The 12,633-nt window shown below is 35.0% G+C and overlaps 1 protein-coding gene across 1 annotated transcript; it reads right to left on the reverse strand.

The window, feature by feature from the left end:
* Positions 1 to 5,434: 5,434 nt before the first annotated feature.
* On the reverse strand, positions 5,435 to 6,445 carry LOC107152042 (membrane cofactor protein-like). Its single transcript, XM_015497518.1, has one exon. The coding sequence runs from the start codon at positions 6,443 to 6,445 to the stop codon at positions 5,435 to 5,437; it is 1,011 nt and encodes a 336-aa protein (XP_015353004.1).
* Positions 6,446 to 12,633: the final 6,188 nt, after the last annotated feature.

Raw genomic sequence — 12,633 nt, forward strand, 5'->3', positions numbered from 1 at the left:
GAAGTTGAGGAAAAAATCCCCAGAGGGTGTTTGGCGCAGAGAAATTGAAATGGGCACAAAGAACATTTTACCTGGGCCCTTCAGGCTCTGCATTCCAAGGAAAAAAAAATTCATAATAGCTGGCACCCCATAAGCACTATTGTGAAGATGCTTGCTGTGGCCATATAAGCCCATCTGCATTCTAAGAGAGATACTTGGTAATTCACATCCATAGTGGTAAAGGTGAAATCTGTGGAGGCTTAGTCCCTATGCCCTAAAAGTGGATTTTTCTGGACACCCCAGAGGCCCACTGAAATCCAGAGACAGGAAGCTCCACACCAGTAGGGGAAATGGCCCCAAACTCAAAAACCCACAAACAGTGTTCTGAAACTCACCAGTGTCCAAATCCCAACAACTGGAAATTCCAATCTAGAACTCTGCATTACCCCACTACTGCCGCAGTCTGGCTGGGCACAAATGCCGCAGTCTGGCTGGGCACACAATCACGAGCCACCACACAGCTTGTAGATTCAAACAGCAACTCTTTATTCCCGAACTCACACCAGCCGTCTACAAACACATTCTGGGGAAATCCACGTTCTCTGCCCAAATTCACTCCCACTGGGCCTCTGTCTCCCAAAATATACTGTCTGAATCCCGTGAGAACTCAAGGGGAACTCAGGCAGCAGGATATGCCCTATTCCCAGCAGGAATAATCTTAAACCTTAAACCTGGAACCTAAACTGGGAACGCCCTAAACCCGATTATCTTAAACCGGGAACACCCTAATCCGCCCTGGTCCTTGAGCAAGGTCACCTACATTCAATGTCACTGCAAAATGTCAGCAACATGGGGTACGCTGGCAAGGAAATTGTCATACCTACTTGGCTAATGGCTCCCAGCACACTACAGGATTCTGTAATTCATCAGCATCCCAGTCTACCCCATCCAAAACTGGGAGATTTAAATATGTGAGCTACTATATCCAGCTGGCAGGTAGATGAGAAATAAACACAAAGACAGTGGTCAAAATTACAGAGTCAAAAACAAATATATAAACTGAAAATTCATCCCTGCGGACATGTTGACCACGGTAGTGGAAACAAGCCCTCTATCTCTCCTTAAGATAGTTTTCTTTTTTCATTTCTTTTTTCTTCCATATACTTATTTTTTACTTTTATAATTTTAATATTTTCCTAAAATTTTCAAACAATTCCATTGCATTATATTTTTATTCACCTCTTTATTAAGTTTATGTGTATATGTATGTGGGGGCGGGTGTATACGCTCTCACTGTATGAATAGGTTTGAATATATGTATATACACATACACTCATATACATTGAGATTTTTAGCCTTAAAAAGAGAGACATGTAGATTATTAAGCATGGTAATAAAGTTTACAATTAGAAACAATGTAGTGATATTATAAAGAGGAAAATTGAAGCAACAGTCATAAAACCCATCTGAATGCTGAGGATACGTATGCAAGGCAGCACAGTTTACTTTTATAGTGGGCAATTTTATCTTTCTTGATTCAGAGCATTTCTCTCAGCTTGTCATGTGTTCTTTTTTTTTTAACCCTTCATTCCTTTCCTCCTTATAGTTTTATCCCTCTCATTTAAACTGTAAGTTCTGTGTTCCTTTGTGTCAATACATTTTATGGATCATCTGTGGATTCCTGCCCACTTAAATATATTAGCTTTTAAAATTTATGTTTCAGCATTGAGCTAGCAATCATTTTGAAGCACTGGAAGGAACATTCCCTTACAAATGTACTTTCCTTTAATCCACAGACATATCATATTTTTAGGTGCTATATGATACATTTCTGTAACTTGAAGTTACAGTGTTCCAATAAAAGGTACCCAAATGGCATAGTTATTGGTTACTCATTTAAAGGGGGTAGGAAGGATAGTAGAAAGAATTGGACATTGTTACTCTATGTACATATATCATTACATGACCAGTGTGATTCTATATCATATACAACCAGAAGAATGAGAAGTTATATTCCATTTATGTTATGTGTCAAAATGCATTCTACTCTCATGTATAACTAATTAGAACAAAAAATGTTTTTTATAACATTGTTATTCAATTAAATATTTTCTGACAAACTAGAATTTATTAATGTGAACTGTAAATGAGGTTGATTATATGTACAGTGAAAGTAGCAAAATTTACAAAAAGTTGCACTGAAATGTCAATCAATCACAATATTCTTTTATTGTGGGATAGCTGCCTTCTTTTGAGAATGACATCAATTCTGTAAAGTCCTGTCATTTAAGGTTTATAAGGAAGTAACTGTGAGAAGCACGAACAGACACATTGGACAAACAAATTCTTGGTCTCCAGTGGAGCAACAGATATCAAAAGCATATGAAAATATGAGCCATTCCAACACCCGTGCTCAAGGAAGACAGAAGTACCTTCACTAATGCTTCTGTTCATAGCTCTTGAGTCCTCTTAGGAGAAATGTTCTCTTTATCAAGAATTAAAATAAGATTACGGCATTTGCATGGAAATGGATGGAATTAGAGCAGAATTATGCTAAGTGAAGTTAGCCAATCCCCAAAAAACAAATGCCAATTGTCTTCTCTGATATAAGGGAGGTGACTCAAAATGGGGTAGGGAGGAAGAGCATGGGAAGAAGATTGCCTCTACATAGGGAAGAGAGGTGGGAGGGAAAGGGAAGGATAAGGGGAATTGCATGGATGGTGGAAGGAGATCCTCATTGTTATACAAAATACATGTATGAAGATGTGAGAAAACAACAACAAAAGAATAGCATTACCTTAGATTAGATAGAGAGAAGTGATGGGAGGGGAGGGGGTGGGAGATAGGAGGGATAGTAGGATGAAACAGACATTATTATTACTGTGTGTATATATGTGACTGCATGACCAATATGATTCTGCAACCTATACACTCAGAAAAGTGAGAAATTATATCCCATCTGATTCAAATGTATGAATTGTCAAGGTCATTGTACTGTCATGTGTAACTAATTAAAACAAATAACAAAATTCTTTAAAGAATTAAAATACTCCATGTTCTTTACAAAATCTGATATGGTTTCCAGAATGTCTGAAGGATGATGCCAAAAAATTCAAATAAAGAGCAGAAAAATGTACTTTAATTGATTTTATGCCTTGGAAAAATATTACAATTGCAGTTATGGGATTTCTTTCTCTTCCTTTTTTCTTTATATTGTTTCTTTCTATCTCTTTTTCTTCCTCTTTCCTTTGTGCTTCAATTAATATGACTAGCTATGAGATATTCTATTTGGACCAATTGAATACTACAGCCTACATGAGTCATAAGAAACATGAGACATTGGCCATCTTTTGATAAGATGATGTGCCTGATACATGTGTGGTACTTGAGGTTTCTTGCTGTTCTAATGGAGGGCTGTGGTTCACTGCAGAAAATAAGTAGAACTTCCTCTTTCTTCTGGTGTTAAATACCAATCAGATTCACCCTTGTGTTTACTTTAGACATCCTGGGTATTTCAAAATCCTCTAGAGCCTCCATATTGAATAATTCTGAAGAGAAAATAAATTGTTCCTGAATTTAGAGAGGAAAAAGAAAAAAACAAAAACAAAACTCTAACCTGTACAGATACGTCTTATTTCTGGATTTGAATCCAGGTCAAAATAAACAAGTAGCTCAAACATGTACCTTGAGAGGTTTGTTCAGTATTGCTTGGTAAGGAGAGCTCATTACTGGAAGTTGCTCAGTTCTGACTTACCAGTTTTGGTTTAGAAATAAAAAAGAGAAATATATTTGAAGCTTAGAATTATAGCCTTTGACCTAAAGTTTGTCTTTGATATGACATGACATGATTACATACTTTTTGTAGGAAATATCTAAGTTTAAAAGAAGCCTGCATCTAAGACCAGCAGGAATAGAAAATGAAACAAGGGATAGAGCACAAGATGTAGTATACCAAGGTGCTGACCCCAGACTTAAATATCAAAGAGTAACAGTTACTACTCTTTGTCTTTTGTAAAACTAAGTTAAACATGCTTTTGTTCATGATACACACAATGCACACATACGTGCACACTTGGACACAAAGAGTTTTTTACATGTACAAATGCATTATATAAATTTTATTTTTACAATTGGTAATTATAGAAATATAAAACTATTGAAATGAATACTATTTCTATAGCATATAACTCAGAGATTTTCAGAAATTACTGTTAATTTTTTTTGGTTTTTTTTTTCTAGGTTTTTATTTAAGATAGTTGTAATTATCCTGTAATTTATAATTTGTTTATTTTTTAAGTTAAAATGATAAGGAGTATTTCAATTGACTCTATAAACTCTTTGAAGACATAATATTAAATACATTTTAAGGATCCATAAAACAGAAAACTTTTCATATTTGAGGCCTCTGATATGTTTTTTATCTTCACTATAGAAAAGAATTTTCTCTATCACTGCATCTTTCTTTCTTTCTCTTTCTTTTTCCCTCATTTTAATATTAACTCCGCCAAAAATTTGGGATATGGTTGGAGTTTTAAGACAGGTAATATCCTTAATTTTAAGTATATATATATATATATATATATATCTCCTTTATTTTTGGATTTCATGGAACCTCATGCAGGAAAGAAAACTGTGATGGAAACATCACTCCAAGAGGAAAAACTTCAAAATCAAGTTGTATAGATTGTGTGTATTTGTATTTGCATGCCTGTATGTACGTGTATACATGCATATTTGTGTATACATGTATATGTGTATTTTTTGTGTTCATCATGTGCAAGTGTATACGTATATACACTTCTTTGCACACAGGTATATGGTGGATTGGAGGTATTTACAAAAAATAGAATTTTACTCTATTAACATTCAGAGAAGTTTCTAATAATAGTCAATGAGGTCAACTTTTCCATATTTTCAAATATCAGAGTTCATATTTTTAATGGATAAAGACTCAGTGTATTCATATTCATAAGGTGTTTGTTTTTACAAAGAACCCTGTATATAATACATTTTAGTTATTGAAAGTAATCTTAAAAGTTTGTATTAATCTTTGATTAAAAAAAGTCAAAATCACTTTCTTTACCCATGAAATGTAATTTCATTTTCAGATTTTATAAAATAGGAAATATCCCTATCTGAATGCTCCCAAGAACACTGACTTGCTCTATAAATGCAAGTGTTATTTAAGGGAAAACAGGCAATATATTCATACCTTGACATACAAGAAGCTTTAAAGTATGATGAGTATATTTAAGCCACATGAAAATGTTAGCTTTGACGTGAGCGTTGCATTTATGAGCCTCAAACTAGAGAATAACTATTTCAGAGCTGAGGATTTTAATAGAATTCAAAAAAACTTGAAACCCAGTTTGTGGAAACCATAGTTCTGTTGGGGTGGTTGGTTCTGTTTTCCTTTTCTTCCTGCTTTGATGACATTTGTATCCTCAGATGTCCATTACTGTAACTCCAACAGAGTTATAAAAGTCAAAGCAAGGATCCATTCATCCAAAGCCTTACAAGTAAGTGATCCTTCATTTTGACGAGGTATTCCTGAAGCAATTCGAGGTTTTGCCATGGTAGGATATCTAATTCTACTGAAAACAGGTATTATTAAAGAACATGATGGAACTGGGGGCTCCCAAGCACTATCACCACCACAGACAACCATGGGGCTTCCATGAAGGGAAAAACCCTTTATACATTCAAACTTAACCATTGCATTGTAGCCATATTCTTCTGCCATTTCTGATATCTGTCTCCCATTTGGAACGTTTGGTTGTGAGCATTTGACCACTTTACACTGAGGAGCGTCACTACTCCAGTTTCCGTTTTCAGTACAACGAAGAAGGCTCGCTCCAACAAGTGTAAGATTGTCTCCTTCAAAATGGTTATCGCAACTATAAGATATTACTTTAGAAAATTCATATTCATTCTTGTCTGCTGGGACGTATCTTCCATTTTTTATTTGTGGAGGCGCTTTACACAAAATCTTTTCGCATCGTGGGGGATCCCCGCTCCAACTCATATTCGATCCTTGAAGCTGACATTGTAGAACTTTCGTACCAACTAAGTAAAATCCCTCATTACAAACAAATTCAACTTTTGAATCAAGCTCCACGCTTCCATTAGGAACGACTACTTTGCCATGAATAGGATTCGGGTGAACTTGACATGATTTTTTAGAACAAGCATAATTTGAAAGAGAGGACCATGTGCCATCCGCACCACAAGTAGTAGAAGTGGCGAAAGAAGGGTGCTGCTCATATCCAGGTTTACATTCGTAATGTACTTGCTCGCCCACCTCATAAAGGGGTTTAGATTGGCCAGTGAGCTGCATTGTTTCAAATGTTGGTGGCTCACCACAGGCTTCAGAGGATGTAGCAGACAGCAAGGACACCAAGGCCGCCAGAAGGAAGCACTGGAATGGAAAGAGGCTCCCGCGGTGTTGGGTGGGTCCAGCGCACATCATGGATCTCCTTATTTTTCCTTAGATGAGGAAGAAACCGAGAACCAGCTGAGCAGGTTTTCAGAGTCCCTCCAGAGTCTAGTGACCAAATGCAACAATCCCAAACTCAGGAAGTGTCAAAAGTTATATGTGAGTGGGTGTGGTCCGGACACACCCAGGAAAGTCACAAAAAGTGTTTTAGAGGTGCTCTCCTGGTCAGAATGTCAGTATTGGAATTGAGGTCTCAATGTTAAGGTAACCTCACTGATAGGTTCAGGGAGGTTTGTGTCACTTAACTAAAACCACAGGACTCAATCTTTGTTTATAAGGCTTTCCTGGCCCAATATTTCTAACTGATAAAGAAAGATTCTCAAATATTGGTTTACTAGGTTTTTCAATGTAGGTTTGCCCCAGAAGAAACTCCAAGGCAACTCTGTGTTTGAAAGTAGTGCATTTTGAATGCCCAAGTGAGAAACTTGGAGAAACGACATGGGTAAAGAAGCAAAGCCAATAATAAAAGATGTTTTAATATGGGAGTTACCCCTGTAGGCAAAAGGAGGCTGAATCTCACAATGGACTCTGTAAGAAACTATGTGCAACATGCTCAGAATTAGCCTACAGAGATTAGTACGCAAGGCATTGATGTACTTATTAGTATCTCCTCTACTTGAGGGAAATTCCATTATCTCTCAAAGACTTTCTTATATATGGTGGGTTTATTAATTCCACCATGCCTCCAAGAAATGCCTCTGAACAGGACAATAAGAAGAGAGATGGGACACTTTAGGTGTAAATTTGTCAGTGACTGAAGATTGTTTATTTCTACTACCAGAGATCTCAAGTAGGTTGAGGGATAAGATATAGGGCATCAACAGCAACTGCTACACTGGCTTTATCAAGTCTCCATTTCAGTATATTTTTCTTGTGAATATGTGCAATTTATTTGTGATTGTTTCTCTGTTTTTTTTTTCCTCACTAGAGGTCATAAGGTATGCAGGTACCAAAGATAAGCTATACTTCCAAAGCATTTACCAATCTCTATGTCATAGTTCTCTAAACAACAAACCATGGGGGACATTCTGCATTGAGGATCAGCTGAAAGATCTATTTTTCCTTGGAAAGAAAGGATAATGAAGCTAAAAAAGATTGAACTGTGGAAGAAAATGTGCTACTGTAGCAGCTTCACTCTGAGAGTGACCTAATTCACTGTGTTTTGGCCCTCTATAGTTTTGAAAATTCCTTTCTTTCCACTCCAAATTCAAGCATTCCTTTCCTTTTCCATTTCTTTCTCATTTTACTTGTAATAAATCAACCTAGAAATATTTCTGACCTTTCCTGTGTTCTTTTTTTGTATCTTATTAGTTAAGAATTCAGGGCTGGGGATGTGGCTCAAGTGGTAACGTGTTCGATCCTCAGCACCACATAAAAATAAATAAAATAAAGATGCTGTGTCCACAGAGAACTGAAAAATAAATATTAAAAAATTATCTCTCTCTCTCCTCTCTTCTTTAAAAAAAAGAATTCAAAGGATGGAAGGGAAGAAGGGAGGAACAAAGGAAGGAATGAAAGATGGAAGGAAGGGCAATGTAGTTTACAGTTCTTCACCAAGCAGTTTCACCTCAACGCACAAAATGTTTTCCACCTCTCTTTAGATTCACCCAATACATATTTCCAAATCTGATTAGCATTTTTTCCTATTTGAATAGATTAAGAAATTTAATGAACATTTTTCACTTACATACAGCTTAAGTTAAAAGCTGAGATCATCATGTGCCAAACCAATCACATCCCTTTATTCTACACTAAATATCTTTCTTCTGTTACACGTTTTGTCTGGCTGACTTATATCACCATCTACCCAAAGTCTGAATGAAAACTTGTAGTCAATTGGAACAATTCATTGCCACTTATTTTTTATATCTAATCAGTCTTTAATTCTCTCCTGCCTGAATAAAATCTTTTCCCAAATCTACACAATAGGTTTAAGACTACACGATAAGTTTTGACTCAACTAATCTAAACTTTGGAAATTTCATTTTCTCTCAAAGTCTTTCTTAAAGGTTTGCTGGTATTGTCATTTAGTGTCTCATTCAAGAATTTGTCACACTTTTAATGTCTGTTATTAGCTTCTCTCATCTCCACTCCCAATTTTAGGGAAGTATAATTTACAAAAAATATATATATATTTACATTGTATGTTTCAATATACACCATGAAATGATTACCACAATCTAATAAAGTTTTCTCTCGTCTCTTATTATTATTTTTATGATAGAAATACTTGGCATTTTCCCACTTCAAACTGTGAATACATAATATACTATTATTAACTATAGTCAGCATGCTTCAGGTTAGATTCCCAGAACTGATCATCCTGCAAACTTTGTACCATTTGGTCAATATATTCTGATTTCCCTCACTTTCAGTCCCCATAAACTCCATTTCATTCTCTACAGATTTAATTTTTCAGACTGCACATATATTCTATGTCTGGCTTACTTCACTTAGCATAATAATCTTTAGGCTTACCTATGTTGGTGCAAATGAAATAATTTTCTTTATATCTGTGTGTGATACATGATATACATATACATTACATATATGACTATATATATGTTTTTTTCCTCACATTTTCTTTATCTATCCATGGTCACTGAAAGGCAGGTTTACTGAATCATATGATAGTTCTATTTTTAAATTTAAATTTTTAAAAAGAAGTTCCATGCTGTTTTCAAAGTGACTTTACAAGTTTAAAATATTGCAACAAAGTGCAATTTTTTCTTTCACCTACTTCTCTGACAACATTTGTTAATGTTCATGTATTTTTTAATAATAAGCTATTTTACAGGTGTGAGGTGATATCTCATTATGGTTTTGATTTTTATTTTCCTTATGATTATTCCCAGTGAGAAGTTTTTAAAATATAGGATGGCCATTTATTTGAGTATCATCTTTTGAGTAATGTTTGTTCATATTTTTTCACTCATTTTTGTTATTAGTTTTATTGATATCTATCTTATATAATATTATTATTTATTAAAGATGCATATTTTCAAATACTTTCTCCCATCACATAGGTTATCTTTCACTCTATTGCTTTTTCTTTTTCTCCATTCAGAAGAATTTTAGTTTGATGCAATCATTTTTGTCTGTTTTTGCTTTTTGCTGCCTGTGTTTTTTGCAATCGTATCCCAAAATGTCATTGATATTAAGTCTATAGATTGTTTTAGATAGAATATAAATTATTCTAATCTATGAACATGGACTATCTATCTACCTGTTTGTTTCTACTTAAATTAATATTTTATATTTTTTTATGTTCATGTGTTTCACCTCCTTTGTTAAGCTTATCCTTACATATATTTTTGTTGTTGTAAATGGAGTATTTTCTTTATTTCTCTTTCACATAGTTAGCATGTAGTTAATGTATAAAAACACCACAGATTTAGGTATGTTGATTTTGCATCCTGAGTCCATTTATTAGTTCTACCAGTTTTATGATGGAATCATTAGAGTATTTTACATATAAGATCATGTTATCTTTACATTATCTTATATCCAATAGGAAGCCCCTTATTTCTTTCTCTTGACTGAGTTCTCTTGTTTGAACTTTCAGAATTACATTTAATAAAAGTGGTGAAAGTGATCTTCTTTGTCTTATTCTAGATTTTACTGAGAAAGTTTTTAACTTTTTGCCTTTCAGTGTAATGTTAGCTACTGGATTATTACAAATGGCCTTTATATGTTGAGATATATTTCTTCTATACCTAATATTTTTAGCAGTTTTATAAGGATAAGATATTGAATCTTATTGAATGCCTTTTCTTTATCTATTGAGATGATCATATAATTTTCTTTCATTGCATAGATTGAACCTTTTTTGAAACCCTGGGATGAATCTCCTGGATCATGGTTCATAATTTTTTAAATACACTGTTGGATTTGGTTTGCTAGTGTGTTGTTCCTCAACATACATATTTGGAATCCACCTTTATCAAAGATATTGACCNAAAAAACATATATATAGTCATATATGTAATGTATATGTATATCATGTATCACACACAGATATAAAGAAAATTATTTCATTTGCACCAACATAGGTAAGCCTAAAGATTATTATGCTAAGTGAAGTAAGCCAGACATAGAATATATGTGCAGTCTGAAAAATTAAATCTGTAGAGAATGAAATGGAGTTTATGGGGACTGAAAGTGAGGGAAATCAGAATATATTGACCAAATGGTACAAAGTTTGCAGGATGATCAGTTCTGGGAATCTAACCTGAAGCATGCTGACTATAGTTAATAATAGTATATTATGTATTCACAGTTTGAAGTGGGAAAATGCCAAGTATTTCTATCATAAAAATAATAATAAGAGACGAGAGAAAACTTTATTAGATTGTGGTAATCATTTCATGGTGTATATTGAAACATACAATGTAAATATATATATATTTTTTGTAAATTATACTTCCCTAAAATTGGGAGTGGAGATGAGAGAAGCTAATAACAGACATTAAAAGTGTGACAAATTCTTGAATGAGACACTAAATGACAATACCAGCAAACCTTTAAGAAAGACTTTGAGAGAAAATGAAATTTCCAAAGTTTAGATTAGTTGAGTCAAAACTTATCGTGTAGTCTTAAACCTATTGTGTAGATTTGGGAAAAGATTTTATTCAGTGTTTCTATACATATACATATGGTACTTGGTACTGTACTAATATGTATAATTTTATGTATTTATGTATCAGTTAAAATAGGTTTTTAAAAATATATATTTGATAGAATACATCAGTGAAGCCATCTACTCCTTGGCTTTTCTTTGATGGCAGACTTTTAAAATCTGATTCAATCTCCCTGCTTGCTGTAGATTTGCTTAACGTTTCTATACTTCAAAATCCAATCTAGGAAGGTCCTATGTGTTAAGGAGTTTATTCATTATTTCCCAGCATATAGAGGAGCATACCAGTATACTGAGTTCACATGGACCCATCTGGCACTGTGGTGGGCCTTCATATCAATCTGTGGGTGCTGGTCTTGTGCTGGTGTGGGCAAGGGAACACCTGTGGGGTCGAACATGGTCCTGAATCTGAAGGAGCCATTCTGATTCTCATTTTTACTAGCATGGTCCTGGCACCTGTGTCCAAAGGAGTGAGTATAGAGCGTGGGTCTACAGAGGTGGGCCAGGGGTAGGATCCATGGAAGATGGCTTCATGTTGTGGTTGGCTTAAAATCTAGGGCTGTGGGCTTGGCCTGATATTGGGGCAAGGTTTTAGTCTGTTTTCAGTGACTTAGTCTGGAGTGTGGGGCTTCTGGGCCAGGATGGTGCCAGAATATACCTGAAGCTATGTCTCTGGAGGTCAGCAGGAAATTTGGGGCTGTATTTGCACCAGGAAGGGGAATCCTACTATAACCCTGGGGTAGGGCTGGGGTATATTGAAAGTTTAGTGCTCACTCCAGACTCCTTTCTCCACAAAGAGGGAATGTCTGATCTGTGTTTCTCAGGTTTAAGAGAGGGGTGATATGGATAATGTGAAACTGTCCTTTCCGTTCTCTTTAATGCTTCTTTTCTTATTTCTCTACTCTGCTCCAAATATTGTATTTGCTTCCCTAATGCCTTAGGAGTTGTGAATGCATTGTGAAAGCAATCTTTGATTGCTTCTGACATTAACAGTAAATCCCCAAACTACTACCACTTCCTTAAAAAGTTTACTAATTCCGTTGTTCATGTTATTTGCACTAAAACAGTGGAAAGTCAAAAGGAAGTATAATAAGTATGTTAATACGTGATTTCCAGGTCACTGGCTGTATCATAATTGCCAGTTCTTTTATCTCTTATGCTACTGTTGCAGTCCATTATTATCTTTACAAATTTGGTGATTTTTGTATAAGTGAAATCTCCTAGGTTATTATACCTATCAAAATATTCTCTGATCATTCATTTAGTTGGACCCTTTGCAGGCTTGTGAGTCTAATTCTCAGACAAGTCCAGATAGAGCTGAATCATAAGACAAGCAGAACCAAGGTGTAATGTTAACTTGTTACTTTAATTTTCCAGTAAATATTTGGAATTTTTTTTAGTCCAGTATGTTGTAATTGCAACTTGGAATGAGAAGGATTTGAAAAGTCTTGACTTGGGTCACTAGGACATTTCTTTTGGGGGCTGTGTGTCAGATGCAAGGATGAGTTGTGGATGCAACTCC

Source organism: Marmota marmota, unplaced genomic scaffold, assembly GCF_001458135.2.
Source record: "Marmota marmota marmota unplaced genomic scaffold, marMar, whole genome shotgun sequence".
In the NCBI taxonomy this organism is placed as follows: Eukaryota; Metazoa; Chordata; class Mammalia; order Rodentia; family Sciuridae; genus Marmota; species Marmota marmota.